The sequence below is a fragment of the Leucoraja erinacea genome, chromosome 10 (genome assembly GCF_028641065.1).
Source record: "Leucoraja erinacea ecotype New England chromosome 10, Leri_hhj_1, whole genome shotgun sequence".
Lineage (NCBI taxonomy): Eukaryota > Metazoa > Chordata > Chondrichthyes > Rajiformes > Rajidae > Leucoraja > Leucoraja erinaceus.
This window is the reverse complement of record NC_073386.1, coordinates 15,237,784-15,265,709: the sequence shown is the minus strand read 5'-3', so window position 1 is coordinate 15,265,709 and position 27,926 is coordinate 15,237,784. Positions and strand designations below refer to the sequence as shown.

Sequence of the window (27,926 nt, the reverse complement as noted above, 5' to 3'; positions counted from 1 at the left end):
CTATTACCAGGAGAGGAGTAGAAATTTATGAATTTTCTTTGAAGTTGGTGGTTGGGCTTAAAGTAAATTGATACATTACTATGTTGCACTAACCTTGAAAGATACTCCTGGCTTGTACGTTTCTGGCACTTCCCAGCTCAGCAACACCGATGTCTTCATAACTGCCTTCACCCGAAAATTTTTGGCAAACACTAGGAAAAGGATCAAGAAGATCATAACATGCTTGTTCTTCATATCAATGCAAGTGGATATTCCTAAATATAGTTCTGCCTCAAGGGTAACTCAACAAACCAATATCTCATTACTAAATTAGACAATAGGCCTGAGTTGCACCATGATACCAAACCAAATAGATTTCAAATGAGAGGATACTATAACTGAGGTGGCACAGTGGCACAGCCAGTAGTGCCACTTGACCCGGGTTCCATCCTAACCTCAGGTGCTGTCTGTGTGGAATTTACACATACCACTTGGGTTATCCAGGTGCTCAGGTTTCCTCCCACATCCCAAAGGTTCAGATTTGTAGGTTAAATCAGCCTCTGTGAATTGCCCCTTGTGTTTAAGGGGTTGATGCAAAAGTAGGATAACCTAGAACTAGTGTGAATGAGCGATTGATAGTTGGTATGGACTCAGTGGGCTGGAGGACCTGTTGCCATGCTGTATCTCTAAACTAAACTTTACAAACCAGACATCTATAGTGCAATACGGCATCCAAACTCTGGCCCATGGGTTAAATTTGGCCGGTCACATTGGTTTAGCTTACTGACTACATAGATACATAAACAGTAGGTGCAGGAGGGCCGCCATTCAATGTGATCATGGCTAATCAGAAGGATCCACTGCCTTCTGAGGCAGAGAATTCCACAAATTCACAACTCTTTGGGTGAAAATGTTTTTCCTCATCCCAGTTCTAAATGGCCTACCCCTTATTCTTAAACTGTGGCCCCTGGTTCTGGACTCCCCCAACATCGGGAACATGTTTCCTGCATCTAGTGTTTCCAGTCCCTTAATAATCTTATATGTTTCAATAAGATACCCTCTCATCCTTCTAAATTCCAGTGAATGCAAGCCCAGTTGCTCCATCCTTTCATCATATGTCAGTCCCGCCATCCCGGGAATTAACCTTGTGAAACTACACTGCAGTCCCTCAATAGCAAGAATGTCCTTCCACAAATTACGACACCAATACTGCACACAATACTCCAGGTGTGGTCGCACCAGGGTTCTGTACAACTGCAGTAGGACCTCTTTGCTCCTATACTCATCCACTCTCGTAACAAAGGCCAACATGCCACTAGTTTGCTTTACTGCCTGCTGTACCTGCATGCTTACTTTCAGTGACGGATGTACAAGGACACCCAGGTACTTCCCCTTTTCCTAACCTGACACCATTGAGCTAATAATCTGCCTTTCTGTTCTTTCCACCAAAGTGGATAACCTCACATTTATCCACATTATACTGCATCTGCCACGCATCTTCCCACTCACCCCACCTAAGTCACCCTGCATCCTCATAGCATCCTCTTTACAGTTCACACTGCCACCCAGCTTTGTATCATCTGCAAATTTGCTAACGTTACTTTTAATTCCTTCATCTAAATCATTAATATATATTGTAAATAGCTGCGGTCCCAGCAGAGCCTTGTGGCACCCCATTAGTCACTGCCTGCCATTCTGAAAGGAACCTGTTAATCCCTACTCTTTGTTTCCTGTCTGCAAACCAATTTTCTATCTGTCAATACCCTACTCCCAATACCATGTGCTCTAATTTTGCCATCTGAAACATAAAAAATAGGTGCAGGAGTAGGCCATTCGGCCTTCGAGCCTGCACTGCCATTCAATATGATTATGGCTGATCATCCAACTCAGTATCCTGTACCTGCCTTCTCTCCATACCCCCTGATCCCTTTAGCCACAGGGCCACATCTAACTCCCTCTTAAATATAGCCAATGAACCGGCCTCAACTACCTTTTGTGGCAGAGAATTCCAGAAATTCACCACTCTCTCTCAGTCACTGAAAGTCCAGGTACACTAAATCCACTGGCTTTCCCTTGTCCATTTTATTTGTTACATCCTCAAAAAATTCCAGAAGATTAGTCAAGCATGCTCCACTTCGTAAATCCATGCAGACTTGGACCGATCTTGTTACTGCTATCCAAATGCGCCGCTATTACATCTTTAATAATCGACTCCAGCATCTTCCCCACCACCGATGTCAGGCTAACAGGTCTACAATTTCCTGCTTTCTCTCTCCCTCCTTTCTTAAACAGTGGGATAACATTAGCTACCCTCCAATCCACAGGCACTGATCCAGAACCTATAGAACATTGGAAAATGACCACCAATGCGTCCACGATTTCTAGAGCCGCCTCCTTGAGTACCCTGGGATGTAAACCATCAGGCCCTGGGGATTGATCAGCCTTCAGTCCCATTAGTCTACCCAACACCATTTCCTGACTAATGTGAAGTTCCTTCAGTTCTTCTGTCACCCTAGGTCCTCTATCCCCTCGTACATCTGGGAGATTGTTTGTGTCTTCATTAGTGAAGACAGAACCAAAATTATCTGTTCCACTCATCTGCCATTTCCTTCTTCCCCATAATAAATTCACCTGTTTGTCTTCAAGGGACCACATTTGTCTTAACTATTTTTTTCCTCATCAAGTACCTAAAGAAGCTTTTACTATCATCATTTTACATTCTTGGCTAGCTTACCTTCGTACTTCACCTTTTCTCCCAGTATTGCCTTTTTATTTACCTTCTGTTGACCTTTAAACATTTCCCAATCCCCTGGCTTCCCGTTCATCTTTGCTATGTTACAAGTCTTCTCTTTCCTTTTTATACTGTCCTTGACTTCCCTTGTCAGCCACAGTCGCCTCTTACTCCCCTTAGAATCTTTCTTCCTCTTTGGAATGAACTGATCCTGCATCTCCCGGATTATTCTCAGAAATACCTGCCATTGCTGTTCCACCGTCATCCCTGCTAGGGTCCCTTTCCAGTCAACATTGGCCAGCCTCCATAGTCCCCTCATGATCCATAGTCCCCTTTGTTCAACTGCAATATTGACACTTCCGAGTTTACCTTCTCCCTCTCAAATTGCAGATTAAAATTTCTCATATTATGTTTAACTACCTCCTTATGGTCCCTTTACCTTAAGTCCCCTTAGCAAATGTGGTTCATTACAATACTAAATCCAGAATTGTCTTCTCCCTGGTAGGCTCCAGTATAAGTTGCTCTAGGAATCCATCATGGAGGTACTCTGCAAACTCCCTTTCTTGGGGTCCAGTACCAACCTGATTTTCCCAGTCGACCTGCATGTTGAAATCTCCCATAACCCCGTAGCATTATCTTTGTTACATGCCAATTTTAACTCCTGATGCAACTCGCATCCTGTATCCAGGCTACTGTTTAGGGGCCTGTAGATAACTCCCATTAGGATCTTTTTACCCTTACAATTTCTCAGTTCTCTCCACAAAGACTCTACATCTTCTGATTTTATGTCACCCCTCACAAGGGACTGAATTTCATTCCTTACCAACAGAGCTACCCCACCCCCTCTGCCCACCTGTCTGTCTTTTCGATAGGACGTATACCCCTGAATATTCAGTTCCCAGCTCTGATCCTCTTCAGCCATGTCTCTGTAATTCCCACAACATCATACTTTCCAATTGCTAACTGAGGCTCAAGCTCAACCACTTTATTTCTTACACTTCGCGCATTTTTATATAACACTTTTAATTTAGTATTCACCTCCCCTCTCACACCGGCTCCTATTTCACCTGACCATACTCTCTTATCCTTGAACTTTCCGTCCCATTAATTTGGGTGTCTTTCGTAACTTTTCCTGTACTCTCTTCCCCTAGTGCACACATGAGAGCAAATCTGGGGGCATGATTGTTGCTGGTAAGGGAGCAATATAGGGATTGAAGGGCAATGTGGAAGGAGAAAGATCTCTGAGGGAATGAAGCTGAAAGAGGACACCCACCATTTTAACATATTCAGTTGATGGGATAAGAGCATCACTGACATGGTCAGAATTTACTGTCCATTCAAAAACGATTTCAAGCAGATTTTGATGAGATGCTTGAACCATGGCTGTACTGTTGTTGCAGATAATCTCATAATTCTGTTAGCTAAAGAGTTTTGAATGCAGGATGGTGTGGAACGTGCAAGGGAATCTGCAGGTGGTGGAGTTCCCATACATCATCTTTAACTATCGTTGGCAGAGGTTTAGATCATGAGTTTGTGAAGTAACTTTGGAGTAGCGTCGGTGACCAACTACAGTGCATTATATAATTATACATGATATGCTTATATGGGAGGAAATGAATGTCAGAGTGGTAAATGAGCTGCCAAAAACATGGGATACCTTTGACCTGGAAGGTAACAAATTTCTGAAGTGGTGTTGGAGCTGCACTCATCCAGGCAAGTGAAAACAATTCCATGGCACATGCCTTGTAGTTTGTATAGATGCTCTGGGGTGTCAAAAGGTGATATACTTCACGGGAAACCCCGCCTCTGATATATTTTTGTAGCCACAGCATTTATGTGGCTGGTACAGTTGAGGACAGGCCATTGATGATGGCCAGGTGGTGTTCATGGCAATGTTATTGACAAGAAAGTTGGTGTTTAGATACTCTTTCATTGAAGATGGCCATTGCGTTTTGCCATTAAGATTTGTGGCACAATTATTACTTGCACTTATCTGTTCACGACTGAAAGATGTTTAGGTGAGGTGTGGATCCCCTTATTTCCGTGCTCATGCCCTCTCCTCTCAGCCACATCAACAGTGGTTTCTTCTTTACCTCGCCAACTACCTCATTTAACAGATCCTCCATAATTTCCAAACCATCTTTAATGAAATTTAACCAGCAGACAAATCTTCCCATCTCATTCCCTTTCAGCATTGTGAAGGTAACACCCCCTCTGACTACCTGGTTTACAGTGGGAGATGCAATATCTGTCCTTTTAGCTAATTCTCTCATTAATGGCTTCAAACAACTCTTTCATGCGAGGTTTGCACTTCTTCCAATTTATTGTATTGCATTTTGTACCTACAATGGAATCTCCTCTACAAGGGGGAATGGAACACAAATTGGGTGATCACATTACAGAACATCTTTGTTCAATCTACAAGAATATCACAGCTTACAGTAACATGTCACTTTTATTCTCTCTCTCTTCCACTCTCAACTCTATCTGACTTCTTACATTGCTCTTTCAATGCACAACATAACTTCAAAGAACAGCTCCTCACCTCTCACCTTAGCACACTGTAGTCCTTGGAACTCAAAACTGAATTTCAAGTAACCACCTTTCTTCTCTCTCCATTCCCAAACAGATTCTAATGCCTTTCTGTATCAATTTATTTATTTTATTCTCTTCTATCTTTACCTGGGTTTTTTTACATGTTATCGTGGCAATTTTGCTCTGCAAAATACCCCTATTCTATCAACTTGCCCACCTCCCGCACCATTTCATTCCCTCTGCAACTTAAAACATGCATGTTTCCCCGCTTTATCAGTTCTGATCAAATGTCCTTAATTTTGTTTCTTTCATACTGCCTGCCTCCTGAATGTTTTGGGCTGCCGGCATCTGTATCTTTTTGCTCTAGAAATATTTTCCTTTAGGACCGTCAAGTTCTTCAGGTACGCAATTGACTACTTATTGCACTGTGCTGCTTTATTGTGGGTCTAAGTGTAGTATGGTTGCAACCATCTGTGTGATTTGGGAGGACAGTGCAGCAGTCAGATGTTGATTTTGTTTTCCAGAAGTAGTGACAATCCTGTAATTCAGGGTTTAATACTGAACATTACCATCATTCACTCATGCCAAGGCCATCACTGAATAAATAAGTGTCAATAAGCACCAAATTCCTTACCTTGGTCAACTGGCATTGTACGTGACTGAATGCTGGGACTGTATGGACCTTGCCCTTTGGACGTGTGTGCTTTCACTCGAATGTCATAAGTGGTGTCTGGTTTCAAGCTGCTCAGGGTTATTTGTGTTTCATTTGTCGTGTTGGTGAGTTGCTTCGGGCTGTTGATATCATGATATAATACTGTATAAAGGATCATCTTCCCATTCCTTTGTGTAATAATTGGTGGGTCCCATGATAGATCGGTGGTGGATGTTGTAAGTCCCACAACGCGCAGGTTCTGTGGGAATCCAGTTGGAACTTCTTCTGGTGTTATTATTTTCTTCACCATCTCCTCGCCGAATCCAGCTTTGTTTATGGCACACAGACGGAAGGTGTACGTGGCCCCCTTTAATAAGTTTGTAACTGTAAAATGGTTATCATTTTTAGTTAGATCATAAATGTTTGGCTTTTCTTCGTCGGCCCAGCTATACTGCAATCGGAAACCCTGCAGCTCACCCACCATTTCTTGCGGTTTCTGCCACTGAATAAGGGCTGTATTCATTTGAGTGACACTGATAACCATCGCAGGCTTCCCTGGGACTTAAGAAAAAAACATGATTATAATAAACTAGTGAGTATTTATCCATTTAGCTCATACAAATAGCTGTCAGTTTCAAAAGATTAGTATCGCAGAGGCCAATTGTCTATATGATATGACAATGATATTAAATACAAGTATAAGTTACATGAGCTAAATCTGTTTTTTTGAATACTCGGATTTGCATCTTCCCTCAATGTACAGACAGTATTCTTAAGATGATGGACATTTTTTTACTTTTTATTTTTAATCTAAAGGTTAAAAAAATCAACATAATTAATTTTTTCAGTGGCCCAGTTGGAGCATAAAGACAGGAATCTCTAGTTTGATATTTTGTATCCAATTTCCACCCGTAACTAACTTTATTTTTCTATAACTAGTTCCCAAGCTGCAACTTGCCCTAATTAATGCATGTCTTGATGATTTTGTTTTGTATGTTTTTGACATACTGTAAAATTTTCACAGAATTTGTAACAATAAACTGAGCTCTGGAAAATAACAACAATAATTTAACTAATTAACTATATTTTCTCGCCCCGTTTAACTAACCATCCAAGTTTAATGCTGTCAGATTTAAATAGCCATTTCATCACATTATAGCTGTTTATAACCTTTTCAAGGAATCCTTTAATATTTACATATCTTTTGGCGGACTCCACTTATCGTGTAGTTCATCTTCGACATTCACAAAAGTGTATATTACTCATTTTCACTGCAGCCTCACATGCACATTATACAAATAAATAATTTTGTTTCATGTCTAAATGTTTTCACATGCTGATTTGGGAAATTGACTATTTGAAGATAACATAGATAACATAGTGGGAATTGACAAATAACTAATGCCAATACTATGATTAATATAAATCTTCATGTATGGATTGCTTGCCTGAAGAACTTCTCTATTAATGAAAACACAATCAGAGAATAGTTACAGTACTTCAGATCCTACATACCAGCCCCCGAAGTAGTAACCAGCTTGGGTTTGCTACGAGCTCCATCCCCTCTTATGGTATATGCTGCCACTGTGATGGAATATGTTGTATCAGGCAGCAGTCCCCCAATGTAAGCTACCTATTATTAAATGCATCAGAAATAAATAGATTTTGACTTGAAGCCAACATTACACAAACACAAATAAAGATAATTCTGGATTTGCAGGCGGCCAATGAACTGTGCAACAAAGGCCTGGTTGCTATATAATCGAACTTGACAGAATTTATCATAAATCTGGTTGTTGTACACGGACCAATCATCCGTAACAAGGAGGTTCGACCAGCAACAGACAAAGGGAAAATCAAAACAGGATGAGGCAAGGGTATACTTGGAAGATCTTGGCAGTGCTCTACTCCTGAATGCTTTGCAGGGAGCACATACTTACGTAAATGTTTTCTTTATCAGAAATGACATGGATTTAAATGAACTAACTAAATTTGATGTTTTTCGAGAATCTGACTCCAGAACATAATTTACGTAATAATTCAAATGAACGTAAACAAAATATTTTCTTCACTTTTGACTGAAGAAATTAACAACAGGAATTTTGTCAGATTTTATAGCACATTTCATCAGAAAAAAATCAGTGTTTCAAATTTCCACCCAGTTAATTAAACAAGAAGCAATCTTTGTGATCCAGTTAATCAATCACATTTTATCAAAGTTACTGTTCTGCCAGAGGCACCAAACTCAATAACCCACAAAAATAACAGACATATCAGATATTTATATGTGAAGGAAATAATGCAGTAAAAATATCAAAGAGAATAACTGAGGAAATAATTTGTAAAGCAACACCACTGCACACCACCTGCCCCACGCATGCATACAGCTGTATACACACTGTCACCTCATCCAAACTCTGCAATTAATTATATTTGATGAGTAATGCTTTGATTTATTTAGGACATCTAGTAAAGCTGTTCATTTTTGAGCAAGTAGGAATTTTTATATATTAATTTGTTTCTTCTGTGTGTAGTATATCCTACACATGCAATTGGAAATGTCCATCTAGGGATTGAGTATAGATTTACCCAATTTATGATTTTATTTCTTTAGTCATTTGGGCAGTAACAAAATTGCTGCTACTTCAAAAACAATACCACAGGAAGAGAATTAATTTGGTGTGGATAATTAATATATATGGGTGGAATAGAGTTTGAGATTCCTGGTTTGTTTCCTTACCATATGTGCATTCACATCTTTTTCTGCGAATTATATAATTGCCTTGGAATATTGACTAACTTCAATTCTAGAACAATTTCACTAGATTGAGTGGCTGGATATGGAAATAACTAATTTAAACGTGGAAAATTATGTTTCACTTTTCCCACGTCACTCTTGACATCGACCTCAGCCCAATTTATTATTATTATTATTATTATTATTATTATTAAGTGGGAGTTTAAAATGAATGGCGCTATAACAGTAAAAGGGAAAGGAATAATATTAAAAGAGACTGAATCCTTTTAAGAGGTCCATTGGTGGGCGGGAACGATGACGTGCAATTGAAGATTTCAATTGCAGCCAAGAGCCTTTTCCTATCTGAATGCGCATATGGTAGGGAAACAAACCAGGAGTCTCAACTTCCATTCCACACAAATATATTTGTTTACTGTGGCCAACAATAGGACTGTAAATGGCACAGTGAATGGGGATTCAGATTTGAGCAACAAGGTGGAGTAATCTGATTATCTATCAAATTTGAGCTTGTTGAGTTTTGTCATCTTGCAATTTAGTTTAACAAAGGGTCCAATTGTACAGCCTAACCCATTTATGACAGAGAAAGGCATGCTTTTAATAATATCCTCAGGCATGGAGGCAGAAAACAAATTACCCATACAACCTCTAGACTGTCAACACTGCCAGTTGACTGTGGGATTTGTTTTCTCTAACTGATTCAGTCCATTGTTTATCCTAAATCTTTCATGCCATGATGAAAACAAGCCGATGTTTATCATGCTTTGTTGCCTAGACTGGAGATTTGCCCAGCTTAACTGCTCCAGCACCACTGATTTATGTGAAATCTGTACTAATGAAACAATATTAGTTTGCAACACATCACACATAACAGTGAAGAAGAGAAAAAGCACCCATGAGATTCTCCCAGCAAGTATGTTTCTCATGCAAACAAGTAGTTTAAGGAGCGGAGAAAAATCAATGCAAAATGGTATGGTAGGAATGTCAAAGAGGGATCAACAAAGGTGTATATTGTACATTTGTTATTTTATTAATCCCTTTCCTAAGAGTCAACAAACTAATACTTCTATAGTCCCTTTAGTTTATTCACATATATCTACATTCTACCTCCATATAGATTCATGTAAGCATATTAATTTTCCATTAAACCAATGCGAGGGAAACTGGATTTCCCTGAAATCAATGGGAGGTGAAACTGGAGTGAAACTTAGTGTTTACGGGAATCCAGAAATATAATTTTGCAAAGATTTAAAATTGAAGAAAGAAATCAAGTTAGCTTTGATTGTATTTTATCGTAATTGCTACTTTAAGTAACACTCAAGAGGGCAGTATGGAAGAACAGCAGTTGGTCTGCTGCCTCATCTTTCCAGGCACCCAGGATCCATCCTGAACTTTGTGTAAGAACAATTCACAAAATAATTATGACGATATTGATGATTACTTCCTTGATTTTTCTATTAATTTCTATTCACATCTGATTTTATAACAGTTCCTCAGAAAGAGGATGTTCAGTTTCAATTACATGCGTTCCAAGGTGGCTGATGAGGCCACTGCAACAAACAAAAATGATTAATCTAGATGGGATAGGAAGCACTTGACAAGAAAAGCAGTGGGCATTTTGTGGTGTGCAATTTCTATTGGGAGAGTGCTGACAGATGACCTTAAGGTTCTCAATGGTAGACAAAAATGTTGGAAAAACTCAGCGGGTGAGGCAGCATCTAGGAGCGAAGGTATAGGCAACGTTTCGGGTCGAGACCTTCAGACGATTAGAATGCTGCCTCACCCGCTGAGTTTCTCCAGCATTTTTGTCTACCATCGATTTTTCTAGCATCTGCAGTTTTTTCTTAAACTTGAGGTTCTCAATGGTGCCCTGAATATTCTTTCCCCATTTTGAGTGTCACTGGCAAGGGATTCCTGCAAATTACTGGGAACATCAGATGTTTTCAAGGAGGCTTTGAGATCTACAAGCTCCAAGGTCCCAGATTCTATTCTGACATGGCAGAATCTGTGTGGAATTTGTACATTTTCTTTATGTTTCTCTTTGTTTGCACTGAATCTCTGAGAGGGGAAATGTGACATGCCAGAATTAATTTGTAGATCAGAAGCACCATTAGTGCTAGGAAGACTGAAGTTCTTTGAATTGCCATATTGCAATTCTCCTTCAGTTTTGTGGCAACCGTGCATTTGTTTTACTCTTTGGGAATTGGAGAAGAATTGAGCAAACGGCAAGATGTATTTGGTGGGAGAAAAAGCTGCCTTTATTTAATGATTTCCACGGGGGAATTGCATCAAAAAAGACCAGAAAAAAGATTGTGGAATTTATATCGTCTAATGACCCACTAAAAAAAATCTTAGTATGGCTTTGATTATCGATTCTGATGGTGTTTAATTTTAAGACGAACATTACCATGGCACGATGGGTGCAGTTAGTGCTGCTATTTGATTCAGTGGCCAGCAATTTTAACTTTGTCATGGGATGGAAAAATAGACTTCCCTAAGCACAGTAACTCTAATCAATTTTACATAGTTTTCTGAATTAATAGTTATAAAAACTCTAAATATTTATTTTTTAAACTTGCTCTGTTACATTCATCTTTGACATCCCTCTGATGACTTGTGATAGAAGGCCCATGCCCAGAATTGCATGTTTATTTACTCACATAGTCCTGGGTGTCCTCAGACTCCCACTAAATGGATGGTTTTGGGGAAAAGAAAGACAATTAGAAAGAAGGGATTAGAGGAAGACAATTCAGACGGGATTAGTGAGGATACATGCTAACTATAAATGGAAAAACATACAGAACATATTTTAAAATATAAACTCTAGCCTGGCATGAATGAATACCAGATTCATTTTCAGTTAGCTGCATTTATGGTGGTAGTGTTTGTGACCTGCTGATATTAATACTTTTGCTTACCCTTTATTTAACCTCTTGTAGTGCATAGCTCTTGGTTGACATTGGTCATTTGTTTCATGCCACACTTCAGGTACTCAAAAATCAGATAATATTACACACAATGTAATACAGAAGTTCCAAATCAGGAACAGCAAACAATCACAATAGTACAGTTGTCCTCCATTGTCTTATGCTCAATTTGCATATATTTTTAAGCTACCTGTGTGGTTCATTTAAAAAAAAAACTGTGCTGAAACAAAAACCTGTGTCCAAAATTATGAAACATTACACTAATAAAGGCAGGTGACAAGTTGACAACTGATTAATTTCTACTCAAACACCGTGACATTGTATCCAAGGACAAGGATAACATTAATTCATACACAATTGGAACAAAGTTTCTCAGTTTCAGGATTAATGTTTGTTGTAAGAAGCCAAATTGACACAGATTTAGATCCAGGACAAGCCAGGCCAAGTACATTGGCATTTACAGTCCGAAAATCTATTGTTAAATCGACTGAAGGTTTATTCCATTTGTAATAAGGTCAGGCCAACCTAATCATCACAGATTATTCAGCAATAACACACAATGTTGTTCCCAACAATTAATGATGTAGTTCTTTGTTAAACTACTGTCATGGCTTCATTACATGAAGTTGAGTACTTTTACATGATCAGCAATTCAGTATATTAATACACATCCACAATTCCACATACTCTTGATGGGTGCTGGCAGACTGAAAAATTGGAAATATAACTTCATTTATACACACAGGCAGAAGATAGAAACAGCAAACTATAATTTAGTTAGCCTGACATTGAGATAATGCTAGCTAGAATCCATGATTTAGAAACAACAGGAGAATCATAATGCAATCAAGCAAACTCAACTTGGTACTTCGAAAGGACAATTGTCTTCAAAAACGTGTAGGCTCTTTTGTGGGGGTATTGATCTGAGTAATTAAAGGGGTAATGATAGATACAGCACATTTAGATTTCCAGATGGAATTCAGTAAGGTACCACATTAAAGGTTACTGCACATGGTTAGAGCACATTGCATCAGATTCTAATACGAAAAAGAACCCAGTATAAATGGATAATTTTCAGGTTGTCAATTCAATAATTTAGGGCGCTAAAGGAATCAGTGTTGTCATCCCAACTATTTATGATCTGATTTAGATGGGCGAATTGAGCATAGTATAGCCAAATTTGCTGACAATACAAAAATTAATTCAAGGGAGGTTGCAGTGATTGAAATGAGTTTTACAAAGGATAAGTGAGTTGGCAAAAAATGAGCAGATGTCAGGGAAAGGATTATCCACCTAAAAGGAAGAATAAACATGTATAAAAATGCCTAAGCAGATAGAACACAGGGGGTTTCATGTGTTCCCCTAGATGTGACACAGAGAGGTACAATTCGGGCCTTGACAGAGATCTTAGAATCATCATTAATCACAGGCAAGGTACCACAAAACTGGCCAATAACTAATGTTCTTTGAACAGGGTAATCTGAATAATCCAGCAAAATTTAGGGCAGTGAATTATGGGGAAGATTCTTAGCAATAGGATCTGCTCATATGAAAAAGATTGGATTATTAGGGATAGTCAGCTTGTCATTGTACATGGAGGTAATTTCTTACAAAATCGATCGAGTTAGCGAGCAAATGAAGATGCAAAACGGTTCGCCAGGATATTGCCTGGATTAGCTATGAGGAGTGTTTGGACAAACTTGGATTGTTTTCTCGGAAGCATCGCAGAGGCAACCACAGAGAAGTATATAAAACAGATAGTTAAAGTCTTTTTTCCTCAGAGTGAAAATGTTAAACACCAGACGACATATACAATAGACAATAGGTGCAGGAGTAGGCTGCATCTATTGTCTATTCGGCCCTTCACGCCAGTGGCCCATTCGGCCCTTCAAGCCAGTACCGCCATTCACTGTTATCGTGGCCGATCATCCACAATCAGTACCTGGTTCCTGCCTTATCCCCAAATCCCTTGATTCTGCTAGCCCAAAGAGCTCTATCTAACTCTCTTTTGAAAGCATCCAGAGAATTGGCCTCCACTACCTTCTGAGGCAGATAATTCCACAGATTCACAACTTTCTGGGTTAAAAAGTTTTTCCTCATCTCCATTCTAAATGGCCTACCCCTTATTCTTAAACTGTGGCCCCTGGTTCTGGCCCTCCCCAACATTGGGAATGTGATTCCTGCCTCGAGCGTGTCAAATTCCTTAATAAGCTTATATGTTTCAATAAGATCTCCTCTCATCCTTCTAAATTCCATTGTTTACAAGCCCAGCCGCTCCATTTATCAACATATGACAGTCCCGCCATCCCGGGAATTAACCTCGTGAACCTACGTTACACTCCCTCAATAGCAAGAATGTCCTTCCTCAAATTTGGTTTCAGGCGTGAGAAGAAAAGTTTAAAGAAGGCATTTGTTCCCCTAAGAGTTGTAGATGCCTGGAATCTGAGGCCATGGGATGTGGTGGAGCATGTTTAAACAGCTTTAGACAGCCACATGAAGGGGCAGGAATATAGACTATGTGCAGGGAGATTCCATTAGTTTAACTTCCCATTATGGTTAGCAGTTACCATGGCCTGACAGACCTGTTCCTGTGCTGTGCTGCTCTGCATTGGATGCAGAAAATAATTAGGAGGACAAATCAAATGTTGACTCTTTTATTACAAAAGGGAATGCATTATAAAAGTAGGAATGTTGTACCACAGGTTCTCAGGACTTTGGCAAGACCATACTAAGAGTAGTGCCTACAGGTTTTGTCTCTACATTATGGGAGGGAGGTACTCGGGAGAGGCTTCAGAGATCGACTTCTGGCATGAATAGTTTTCTGAGGATGTGGGCTGGTTAAACTATATTATATGAGCATTGCTGCGTATTAAGTTTCTTAAGGGGCTTTACAAAAGAGATGCTGAGAAAATGTTTTCTCTGAGGAGAGGGAAAATGTTTTTTTTAGAAAACAAGGTCATTTCAAGTCTCACGGCCCCCACGATACCACAATATGGGGATGGAAGAATTTGTTTTCTCTGATATTTATGAACCTTTGGAATTCTCCACTGCAAAGAACTGAAGAGATTAAATATCATTTAATATATCAAAGACTACAAATTCAAGGCAGAATATGTTTGAGAGAGATGTGTGGTCTACGGAAAAAGGGAGAAAAGCAAAGTTTGGCTCAGATCATATTACCCATGATGTACTAAATGACAAAGTAGCTTTCTCTTTTTCCTATCGCATATGTCATGCTTAGGAAGGGGTTTTCCAGCCATCAAATACATTGCTTTTCTTTCTCTGAATAAATTGTATTCTCTATGGACTTGGACTTTGGAATCGAGAATATGTTATATTGAAAACAAAGTCTCAATTTGATTTGAAGCAAGGCGGGTTCTTCAAAAAAACGAAAGAAAAAAGGAATGAAAGTAAAAAGTAAGCAATAATGTGTCACCTACCATTACAACTACAAAATACTATTGAAACCTGGAAGAAGCTACTTAGTCCTGCAGAAAGAGTAATACAAAAAAAATACAAACAGAAAGAGTAGTACAAAAAAAATATTTTCAATTTTTGCTAATAATCTAACCCACTACCAAAGACTAAGCATTTAATCTCAAAATTAACGCATGATTTTGCATCATAATCAGTTTTATTTTGATTCTATTTGGTTTCACTGGAAGTAAAGCAAATCATGCAATAATAGTTGGTACTAATAATAAAATGATTTACCAGTTACATTCCTGAACCTAGACACAGAATAGTCAAATAAATCATAAATATATAGTATTATGTTGTATTAAATATAGTGCCATAAACAGCAAGTAAACAACTTTTAAATCTGTGCATATCTGCGTGTTTTGCTTTTGTTATATTTGAGGAAACAAAATCTAAGCATGAAAAGGAATTTCCAAACAGTCCATTTTACAATTCTGCTCACAGTGAAATCTTAGTGCAGATGAAAATAAATTTGGGCACCTTATCTGAGGAAGAGTGTGCTGGCTCTGGAGAGGGTCCAGAGGAGGTTTACAAGAATGATTCCAGAAATGAGTTGGTTAGCATATGATGCGCATTTGACAGCACTGGCCTCTACTCGCTGATGTTCAGATGGTTGAGGGGGAACCTCATTGAAACTTACAGAATAATGAAAGGCATAGACAAAGTGGATGTGGAAAGGATGTTTCCACTGGTGGGAGAGTCTAGGACCTCTGAATTAAAGGGCGTTCTTTTAGAAAGGAGGTGAGGAGGAACTTCTTTACTCAGAGGGTAGTTAATCTCTGGAACTCATTGCCACAGTGTGCTGTGGAGACAAAATCAGTGGATATTTTTAAGGCAGAAAGACAAATTCTTGATTAGAACGGACATCAGGGGTTTTGAGGAGAGAGCAGGGAAATGGGATTAGAAGGCAGAGATCAGCCTTGATTGATTGGCCGAGTAGATTTGATGGGGCGAATGGTCTAATTTTAACTCCTATAACTTGTGAAAACAAAATGTTGAATGTTGCAAACATTATTGATAGAAGTGAAAAAGAAAAGAGTAAAATGTATATTGTGAATAACTATTAGATTTAGAAACAAAAATAGGTGCAGGAGTAGGACATTCTGCCCTTCGAGCCAGCACCGCCATCAAATATGATCATGGTTGATCATATAAAATTAGTATCCTGTTCCTGCTTTTTTCCCCCATATCCCTTGATTCCTTTAGCCCTAAGAGCTAAATCTAACTCTCTCTTGAAAAAAAATAATCTGTTCAGAGCATTTACACATTTACATCAAACTCAAACTTAACAGGAAAGCCTTTGGGACCAAACCCAATTCATTGTGTCTGCCTTCAGAATCCATTTGAGACACCTAGTCTCACATTTTACTTTTGGTACTGCATAAATACATGTTAGATATAATAACTCCCTTCTTGAACTCATGATTCAGAAATTTAATGACTAACCATAACTGTTCTTACCTGTTCTTCTGCTAACATTACATCTTTAATTACAGGATGTCCTCGTGTTTCCCCTCTCTCCAAGCGCACATAAGTGACTTGGTATCCTCGGATCTGTCCATGGTGTTTGTTAGAAACTGGTAGCTTCCAAGTTACTTTAATTGTTGTTGAGTTCACACACTCTGCTTCCACTTTTCGTGGTGGTGCACTCGGCACTATGATAAAAAATAAAATGATCAACCTTTCAGGAACAATTTCAGAAATCCATAAGTTCTTTCATGCTTGATAATGAACACTTTCTTCCACTCTCCATCCTAAAGAAATAACTGTTTTAAGAAGGCAACATCATATTCAACAAAAAATATCCATTATACATATTTTCTAATTGTCTTCAGAAAATGAAACCCTAATTCAATAAAATTTCCTGGAGGACAGATAGGTATCTCCCAGCTCCAATTTTCTTCTTCTGATGGGTCTGTTCTGCATATAGAGAGAAACTAACCAGAATAAGAGATCTCACTATAGGGTTACTTCTAACAGAAATCTGATGATAAACAGAAATGTCATAAAGTAATAGATGGGATACACTAAAATGATAATCAGATTTTCATGCGTCTCCAACTATGATCACGGTGCAGGGGAAGGAAAGCAAAATTAATACCTTACTGCTGTACTTAAGCAATTTCTCTGATTTATGTGCACTTAATGCAGGTTCTGTTGCTTTCCCCATACATATTATCTGAAGTGAGGGTATATTGGAAGATCATTTAACTAATGGCCATCATTCCGAATCTAATTGTTGCCTTCACTTCACATTTACATAGGTTTCCTTTCAGCAGTTTTCACTGGTAAATAATTTAATGGGCTATTTATTTTCTTACAAAGCCGAAGGACATCTAAGGCCAACTATCATGCTCCCCACCATTGCAACATATGAACCGGGGCAGCATGATTCAGTAATGAGTAATGGAGATTGGTATATTGTATCTTCTTACAGTATTTTTTTTAAGTCCCTTTGTATGATATATTCTATCAACGCAGACACGTTGCAATTATATCACAGTTAGCAATCAGCATTAATCTTCCTGTAGTTGGTCAGGAGTATTTTCTATTTAGCAAAGCGTCGATATATTCTGAAGGACTCCAACTGCGCAAAGAGGTTTTAGAAAAACAGACTGAGGAATTAATAATAGAAAAGAAGACAGCAGATGAATTAAGCAAACAGTTTCCATGGGGCTTCACAAAAAAAGAAAAGTAAGATCCCTGACATTTCTGTAAATTTGAACTGTAAAGGAGACCTTGGGAGGGTGGATGCCTCTTCTGAAGGGAGAGTCTAGAACCATGGTCATTTAAAAAAAAAATAAGGACACTTGTAAAGACACTTCAGGACTATAAGGACACTTCAGTAAAGAGACTGATGTTTCTCTTTCTTGGGTGGTGGAACCAATATCTTTGAATACTTGTTTTGAGATAGGCAGATAGATTTTTCATCAGCAGGGAGGTGAATGATGTGGATAGATGGAATCTAGAATATGGATCTACGGTTACATTCAGATCAGCAATGGTAGTGAAGGCTTGAAGGACAGAGTGGCCTCATCATGCTGTTAATTCATATGCTCACATCTCAAATAACTATTGATCAGCTGAGACACAGGAGACTTTAGATACTGGAATCTCCAGCACTTTGTTTTTTGCTATCGATCAGCTGACTCTCTTCAAATGGATGGATATGAATCAGAATGTCCAGTATCAACAAAAGTAACTGTGCCTGTTGTGATTTAAAACATCCATTCAAAGAACCTCCTACTTCAAATTAATCTCTCTGACTTCCTTTTTCAAAATTGCAAATCCCACTAATTTAATTCTAAACACCAATTCTTTTCTCAAATTACAGCACAAAGGGAAGTGGAGAGCGAAGGAATATTTTCAACACATCTACATACACTCAATGTATTTGCAATGGATAATGATGAAACCGATACTAAATTTTCTCATTTATTATTATTCCCTAATTATTATTCCCTAATTGACATTGAATATTCAATAAGTACTAAATTATCATATGGAAACATAACAGATCACTCAGAAAAATAACTTACACAATTAGTCCAGATATATAGTTTAGCATAAGTAATAACAATACTGACTATTGGGATTTATACTACACATTCAATTCTTAATCAGAAATACTTAAAAGTTGAAAACAGCATTAGAAACAAGAAATAAAATGCTAGTTTACACAACAGAAAAAGTGAAATTTGGATCTGAAAATGAGCTGGAGACCTGACTGTGGGCTTGTGAATGATATGTATATAAAATGAATTAATGTTAGCAAAAGAACTGGACCCATTTGTTAGGGTAGAAAATCATTTAGGCTGAGCAAGAAATAGCAAAAGAATTGTCAAATATTTCTAAGAAAACACAGACATTTAGGTGAAAGTTTGAAGGTTTATCCAACTTACATTTCATCTATTCCAATTCTACTTCTATTACCTTCTCAGCGATTGACTGTACTTCAGTGAACTTTTGATTTCTTTGCTTTGCTGTGCTGTTGCGAGTTCTGGTGCAAAATTCTGCATTAAAGACTATTTCTCGATTACTTTAGGAACTCGGAATGAGCTCAACATTGCTGCTGTTTTCTACTAAGGCTGTTTTGCCAGTATTTCTGATATCTGGACTGTGACTCAGTTCTTAATCTGATGATTTTCCATCAAGATTTATCACCCTCTGCTGAATCACTGTCTGCTTATTCTCATCCTGGTATTGATTTTGTTCCACTGTCAAGATCTTTGGTTTTTCACCTTCCACTGCTGCTGGTCATCTTCTTCAATTGGAAAACACTCTGGATCTCCATTTTCCACAGAAATATCAACCAGCAAACCCACTGACACTTTAGCTTCCACACTTGTCTGCCCATGTATGTAATAATTCCTGCTGCTATTTCATAGATTAAATTTATTGTCTCCCAATCTGTTTTCACAATTTCACATTATCTGAACAATGCCTATTGTCTTCCATTGCGATTCCTTACTTTTCGATATTTTTTAATGCCCAACTGGCTCTGTTCAAATGTTTCTATGTTACTACTCAGTCACGCACTGAGATTTAATTGTCATAATTTACGTCCCAACACCCCTTCCACTTCTGACATAAACACTATTAGCAGATGAATTAGATGGATACAACTGGGATTCCTTTCAAGGATAGCCATTCCCCGTCAACAGGGTTCTTACTGTCAATTCTCACTGTCAAATACAGTATATAAGCTGCAGCAGAGTAAACATTGCTTCCCTCCACCACCCCTCTATCCCCCATTTTGGGTCCTTCAATTTAGGATGGTAAATTCCTAGATTGAAAACACATTCGTTTTCCCTATATGAACATTGGGTCAATAATGGGATAAAAATAAATTCAGCTTTTGAAACTTTATTAACAGTGCACTTTTTGACACCCCGAGCCCAGGTCATGTCCTGGTCATGAAAGCCCAACACTCTCATAATACTATTATATTTGAAAGTCCAATATATGTGCATACGTTTGCTCCTACAAGTGGCAGAACTTATTTCCTGACTCTCTCCACTTTTAGTCATTGTTCTTTTTTTTCCTAAGTCTTCTGTTCTTTTGATATAATTCATTATATCGTCGAGGTATGGTTACCACATGGAATGATTTTTGTGACTTTTCTGACTGATGGGACAAAATTAACTTATGAATATCTGTAAAAACAGAACCTGTTCATTAAGGTGTGGCTTGTATTCAGAATGTAGATTGATGCATCAGGTTTTACTGTAATTGTAAATAACTGCATTACAGCCCTGAAGTAAACTGAAGCTCAATGGTGATGACAATATCACCAAACACCATGCTCCCCATGAAGCCTTCACCCATACCCTTCCAAAATCCATTTCTGAAACTTCCACATCTGCACTGGTAACGTGAAGCACTTTTCACATAATCCCATGTTGGTCTGACCTCCTATCCTTCCCTACTTTTTCAGCGCTCTTCTCATTCCACAATATCCTGCTACAAGCACTTCAACTTGCTCCACTCCTCTCACTTCAGCTTTAATGTCTTCAGCCTTTAACACCAACCAAGCTCCAAAGATACTAAGTATCTTTATGTAGCCCATACACATTTGCTCCAAGTGATTTCTCAACTTCAGACATTTCAGTCTTCATCTCATCTCACTTTTATCCATTTTCTTGCTTGGCACTTTGCTCCTTAGTCACACTTTGCCATCCATATAATCTGTTTAATGTATATCCATGGTCTTTACTGCAACCATAAGCACACTTTTCACATTGACAAAACCCTTTCTGATCACAGCTCTGGAACCTTCATATTTCATATTCCCTTTTATAAAGTCATCGAATCATGCAGCACGGAAACAGGCCCATCGCGTCCAATTCGTCCATGAGCTAACCTCGTCCCATTTGCTTATGTTTCAGCTGTATTTCTCTAAACATTTCCTGCTCCTGCTTGCATGCTCCTGTCCAAGTATATTTTAAATATTATATCAAAGTCATTTTGGTCTGCAACCACTCTTGGAAATGTATCGCTACAGTCACTTGCAATGACACTCTCAAGTTTGGACTAGAGAAGAGAAAGAGAGAGAAAGCTATTCAGAATTCAGGCTAACGCAGCAGATAAATAACACCTTGCATCTCAGAGATTATGGAACATGTCTAAGGTGTAGAAATGTTTAAAATGTACTGGTCAAGATAACTGAATGATATTGCAGAAGGTGTTTGAGGAACATAAGCTTTCAGTGTCCAACATATTGCAATAGTTTAACAGATTCTTTGCTTTCTGATATTCCAGAAAAATAAAAATAAAAATAGACTGGTGCAGAAATTAAAGAAATATAATTAGTTCTAGATATCAGAGAAATATTCTTCATATTGTTTTACAACATACATCTTTCAGCCTATTAAATCTCTGACAGTTAACAAAGAAATCCCACCAAACCCATTGTCTATTTGATATCTCTGGAACCTATTCTATCTCGGATGTACTTCAACTCCACTCTGATTCTTCTCCCACCCACATACGGTATATTCGACAGTAGTTCATCAAACTACAAACCAACAATTCTAAGGAACGTGGGGTCAATCATGTGGGCACAAAAACTTACAAACTCTACATAGGCAGCACCAAGTCAGGATTGAACCTTGGTCATTGGAGTTAAAGCTGATGTACCAGTGTTACCCTATTTCCATGGAATAATAAGAACCGATTTGGTTGAATCAAGACACAAAGATGGTTCAATCTATCCATCTCACATTGTGGAATGTACTTCATTCATACAAATAAAATATATAGTCTGTATATAGTTACTAGACTAAGTGGGACCCGTTGGGTCCCAGTCACACGGGAGGCTTCTTCCCCCAACGCAACCCATTCCCCAAAGCAATATTCCACCACTTACATGTTCCCCCAATGCAACCTGTTCCCCAACTCAATATTCCACCACTCACCCATAGCCCTTAACTGCGCAGGCGTGGCTCATCCCCAAGCACTCCCTCACGCTCTTCATGTGTGGGAGGGGAGGAGTGTGTGGGGGGTGGAGGGGCTGTGGGGGGGGGGGGGGGTTGTTGTGGGGGCGGGGTGGGTTGTGGGGGCGGGGGGTGTGGGTGGGGGAGTGTGGGCGGCGGGGGGAGTGTGGGCGGCGGGGGAGTGTGGGCGGCGGGGGGGTGTGCAGGGGGGGTGCGTGTGGGGCTGGGGGGTGTCTGGGCAGGGGGGGGAGTTGTGGGGGAGAGGGGTGTGTGGGCAGGGTGGAGTGAGCTCAGAGAAAATACGAGGGAATAGCCATGGGGGAGAAGGGGGCATCACGGGTGGGGGGGGGGGGGGGGGGGGGGACGAGGAGCCAACGAGGGGGACCAGAGGGGTAGTGGCTGAAATTTGCGGTGCGATGGGGACTCACAGCAGGCGCTGGTCGCTGGTCGTTCACCTCCGCCGTGATCAGAGTCTCCATTTTCCGTTTGGCATCGGCAACATTTCCGCCTCCAGGCTGGACTGGGTCTCCGACTCCAGGCTGGCTGGGTCTCCGACTCCAGGCTGGGTATCCCACGCTGTTTTATAAGATTTTTAAACCTAGCTGACTTTTACGACATTCAACCGATCGGAACGAAACTTGGTGGACTCGCAGCACAGGAGAACGGTGAGTGAACTGGCGAAAAATCATGGCGTGTTCCCAAACCGTTTTTGCGCAAATAGAAAGACCGCGCAACCGGAAGATAACAAGATCAGTTTTAATTATGTATAGATACGCTATTTTCAAATAGAGTTAAAATTATTGGGGCAAACCTCCTGTTAACCAAGCCTGACGACAAGAAAGGTTGAATTAATACATTGCATAGGCTGATTGTTCTGAGCTCAGATAAATGCTCCACCTCAATGTCTGGTGCATTGCTGTCAATAGATACAGTTGAACACCACAATTTCTTCAAAAACAATTGCAGTATCTCTTTGCAAATAGGCTTCTTAATGATTTTGAATAAATCTTGTATAAACTCAACATATATTAAGAATTTATTATGGACCACTAATAAGTTATGTCATTTCTCCAGAACAGCCTGCAATCAAAGTATTATATGGTAACTTTAATATCAACCAATTAGTAAAATTAAATTAAAATGCATGATTACAGAAATTATTTCTGATTTCCATCTAAATTGCACTTTTCTTCAATAAATGCCAACCGAAATTTGTGTTTTTGAAAGTTGTACCACAATATTAAATATATTTTAATTTATGTTCAAATGACCTACCATCCTCTTCCGTGCGGACAATCACAGGAGTACTCTTCGGACCCGGCCCAACGTTCGTGTGAGCCATTACCCACACCTGATATTCGGTCCACTTCTCCAGACCCTCAACTAGCGAGCTGGTTGTGTCTGCCTCAATGTTGTCCAAAACATGCTTCTTGTTGTCCTCACTGTCCACCGCCTGATATATAATGGAGTATTTGGTAATGACTCCATTGCGGCTATTTGCTGGCGGTGGACGCCAACTTACCCGAATGCTCGTGGAGCTAATGGCGAGACCATGGACATCTTGAGGGGGGGCAGAGGGGGCTAGTGAATAAATGGAGGGGGTGAAAAGTAATGAATGAAATAAGATGACAAAAGACTAACCAGAAATACATACCAAAATAAAAATGCATGCAGACAACAAGCAATTCAACATTAAAGTTCATCAAACATTTGAAAATGTTTACATTTACTAAATGATAATTGCATTCAGTCATGCATAAATATAGTAAAATAATAATAATAATAATAATAATAATAATAATAATAAGTAGGTCAAAATAAAGATAATAAATGCTGAACAATCATGCAAAGTACCTACCTTAAAGTGTACAAAATGCATAATTAATTAAACTATATTTACAGTTAAAGTAGCATAATTTGGCACATTAACTGTAAAGGTTTTGTACTGTCTGGGTAGGCATATAAAGTAAATAGCCAAGTGTGTCCAATGTGATATCCTTACTAATGAACAGAGGGACAACAGTCTTAAATGGATTCATGTAGGGGGCATCATCCCACAGCTGAGCCTGGATATTTAAAACTTATCACAAACCCATGAGCTCGCACAATAACAATTGTTAATTCAATGAATTGATAAACCATTAAAAAAAAAGCAAAAAGCAAAAAGCAAATGTTAGAAATACAAAATAAGAAGATGTCAGAGAGAGAGGAGTGAGACAGAGTGAGAGTGAGAGAGGAGTGAGTGAGTGAGTGAGGAATGAGAGAGGAGTGAGTGAGGAATGAGAGAGTGCGTGAGAGAGTGTGAGAGAGGGGGGGAGAGAGAGGGTGAGGGGAGGGGGAGATGAGACAGTGGGAGAGAGAGAGAGAGAGAGAGAGAGAGAGGGGGAGAGAAATTACGGCAGTGTTTATACATAGTCCCCCCATTTCTGGGACAGGAATGTCATGTTTAGTATTTTGTTGCATATCCTTCCCATGCAATGACTGCTTGAAATCTGCGATTCATGGACATCACCAGTTGTTGGGTGTCTTTTCTGGTGATACTCTGCCAGGCCTGTATTGCTACCATCTTTAGCTTATGTTTGTTTTGGGGGCTAGTCCCCTTCAGCCTTCTCTTCAGCATATAGAAGGCATGCTCAATTTGGTTCAGTTCGGTTGATTGACTTGGCCACTCAAGAATTGACCAATTTTTTGCTTTGAAAAACTCCTTTATTGCTTTAGCAGTATGTTTGGGATCATTGTCTTGCTGTAGAATGAACCGCCAGTCAATGAGTTTAGACCCTCAGTCTGAAGTAGGGTCTCGACCCGAAATGTCACCTATTAATTCGCCCCGTAGATGCTGCCTCACCCGCTGAGTTTCTCCAGTATTTTTGCCTAACTTCGATTTTTCCAGCATCTGCAGTTAAGTTTTGAGGTATTTGTTTGAACGTGAGCAGATTGGATGTGTCTATACACTTCAGAATTAATTATGCTACTTCCATCAGCAGCCATACATGTCCAGGCCATAACACCCCCACCACCATGTTTCACATATGTGGTATGCTTTGGATCTTGGGAAGTTCCTTCTCTCCTCCAAACTCTGCTCTTGCCATCACTCTGATATAAGTTAATCGTTGTTTCATTTGTCCACAAAACCTTTTTCCAGAACTGTGGTTGCTCTTTTATGTACTTCTTGGAAAACTGTAACTCGGCCATCCTATGTTTGCGGCTAACGGTGGTTTGTATCTTGCAGTGTAGCCTCTGTATTTCTGTTCATGAAATCTTCTGCGGATAGTGGTAATTGACAAATCCACACCTGACTCCTGAAGAGTGTTTCTGATCTATCGGACAAGTATTTGTGGATTTTTCTTTATTATAGAGAGAATTCCTTGTCATCAGCTGTGGAGGTCTTCCTTGGCCTGCCAGTCCCTTTGCGATTAGCAAGCTCACCAGTGCTCTCTTTCTCTTTAATTATGTTCCAAAGAGTTGATTTGGGTATGCCTAAGGTTTGGCTGATGTCTCTAGCAGTTTTATTCTTGTTTCTCAGTCTCATAATGGCTTCTTTGACTTTCATTGGCAAAACTTTGTTCCTCATGTTGATAAACAGCAATAAAAGTTTCCAAATGTGAGTGAATGACTGGAGGAAAGACTAGGTGCTGAGAGCTCTCTTATACCTGCTTGAAGGAGGCAATTAAACACACCTTTGTCCAAAAAATGATGATGCCCTGAAATAGGGGGATCATGTATAAACACAGCTGTAATTTCTACATGGTGAAACCAAAATGTACAAAAATGGCCTTTAATAAAATCTGACAATGTGCACTTTAACCACATGTGATTTTTTTTTTCTATTATAAATATCAAATTGTGGAGAACAGAGGGAAATAAATAAATGATGGGTCTTTGTCCCAAGCATTATGGAGGGCATTGTACATGAATAGAAAAAAATTATAAGGATGGGCCAAATGCCGACAAATGTGACTATTTCAGATAAATATATCTTTGTCAGTGTGCGGGTTGAGGCGCCTGTTTCCGTGCTGTATATCAATCAGCCTAACATTCACCATGCACAGTACACCAGACTATGATCTGTACGCAGGCAAACCACTACTGTTACACAAGGACACCATTAGCATGTAACAAGATTGTAACCTCTGGATTCTTGAAAGGGCCAGCAAATGTAAAAAGGAATTGAGCAATAAAAATGTCACCTTCAAGTTACATATCAAATCAATTTGGAAATTTGTTGCCCATCTTTTGCCATCACTCTAAGATGTGATCTGGACCCAGCTCATTGATGTAATCACAAAGAAAGCCCATCAAGGCCTCTACTTCCTCAGAAGATTAAGGTGACATGGTACGTTGATTAATACTCTCTTGACCTTCTATAGGTGTATATTGACTAGTTGCATCACAGCCAGATCCACCACAAGTACTGACCTCCCCATCATCGAAGGGAATCTATAGGACTAGTTTTTATGTTTGTTTAATATATTATTTATTGAGTGCCGTGTAAACAAACCTGTTACTCTGCTGCTGCAAGTAAGAATTTCATTGTTCTGCTTTGGGACATATGACAATAAAACACTCTTGACTCTTGATCACTGAATTAATATCCTATAAAGCTCTAAGTTATAAACACTCTGTCAATACCTTTATCAGCAATGTTGCAGTCGTTTAAGAAGATGGTTCACCATCATCTTTTCACAGGCACTCAGGAGTGGGTACACATCCCATATACAAGAAGAAATCATGGGTTTCAGAGAATGTACCTTCAGAATATTTAACCTGCACTTTTGAAGTAATCTTTTCCCATTATAAATATACATGTTCACATCTATAATGGGAATGCTTCCATAAACATGTTGTTCATTGTACAACTCAGCCACCATGTTCAAGGGCTCTTTAATGATGCTTAAATAGTTTTAAATGCCATTTTTCCTGAAATTCCCAATTTCCAAATTAAAGGTTTAACCATGATTGAAAACACAGGTTTTTCCTTATTAAATAGGTATGAAAGCAGTACATGCAATGTGAATAGTTGTAGTATTTCTTGATCTTGAGAGTAAATGCCATTGATTAGGTGCGAGTTATCTTGTGGAATAGTTGCCATCCTTGTCTTAAAAGTACTTCCTCAGTGTTGTTCAATTATGAACCAGTATGTTGACCCAACTATGGTGAAGGAAGAACAATATATATTTAAATCCCATGCTGTATGACTTGCAAGGAGAAATTCTATGTTGTGGTGTTGTCATCTGACTGCGGCCTTCTTTTCAGGCAATACAGATTGCTTGCTTGAGAAGTTCAGCCAAAGAAGTCTTGTTCATTTAGCAATACATCATATAGATGGCAATAAAAGCAGCTGCAGGGTGGATGAGGAAATGGCCCACATTTAGGTTTTTAGTTTAGTTTAGTTTAGAGAACAGGCCCTTCGTTCCACTGAGTCCGCATCGACCAGCGATCCCCATACACTAACACTATCCTACGCACTAGGGACAATTTACAATTATACTGAGCCAATTGACCTACAAACCTCTACGTCTTTGGAGTGTAGGAGGAAACCGGAGATCCCGGAGAAAACTTACGCAGGTCACAGGGAGAACGTACAAACTCTGTACAGACAGCACCTGTAGTCAGGATCGAACTCGGGTCTCTGGCGCTGTAAGGCAGCAGCTCTACTGCTGCACCACCGTGCCCATGAATAATCATGTTGCATTTATTCATGAGTAACAAACAGCCTCATCGCTCCAGCCGGCAGCAGAAAATTTCAACTCCCTCTGGATGTAATTTTTGTGTATGATATGTGGTCTTCAATGCCTGATATTGCACTGGCCTGCAGTAGCAGCAAGCTGCAATGGGTGCAACGCACACTGTCACAGCTCTCAAAACAGTCTACTCACTTTCTCTTGCCTGTTGGCTAAAACCCTCTACAATATACTCGGATTTCAACAAGACC

The 27,926-nt window shown here is 39.3% G+C and overlaps 1 protein-coding gene across 8 annotated transcripts in view; it reads right to left on the bottom strand.

Annotated features, from left to right (window-relative positions):
- Positions 1-27,926, bottom strand: part of ptprfa (protein tyrosine phosphatase receptor type Fa) — a 321,092-nt gene that overhangs the window by 94,748 nt on the left and 198,418 nt on the right. For 3 of the 8 annotated variants that reach the window (XM_055641521.1, XM_055641525.1, XM_055641523.1), the window contains exons 11-16: positions 23,270-23,575; positions 16,521-16,714; positions 11,313-11,339; positions 7,413-7,530; positions 5,880-6,458; positions 94-191 (exon numbers count right to left, since the gene is read on the bottom strand). In XM_055641521.1, the coding sequence (XP_055497496.1) occupies positions 94-191; positions 5,880-6,458; positions 7,413-7,530; positions 11,313-11,339; positions 16,521-16,714; positions 23,270-23,575 (1,322 nt within the window). The remainder of the gene's footprint in view (positions 1-93; positions 192-5,879; positions 6,459-7,412; positions 7,531-11,312; positions 11,340-16,520; positions 16,715-23,269; positions 23,576-27,926) is intronic. The other 5 variants (XM_055641524.1, XM_055641526.1, XM_055641528.1 and 2 more) reach the window with 3 other exon arrangements.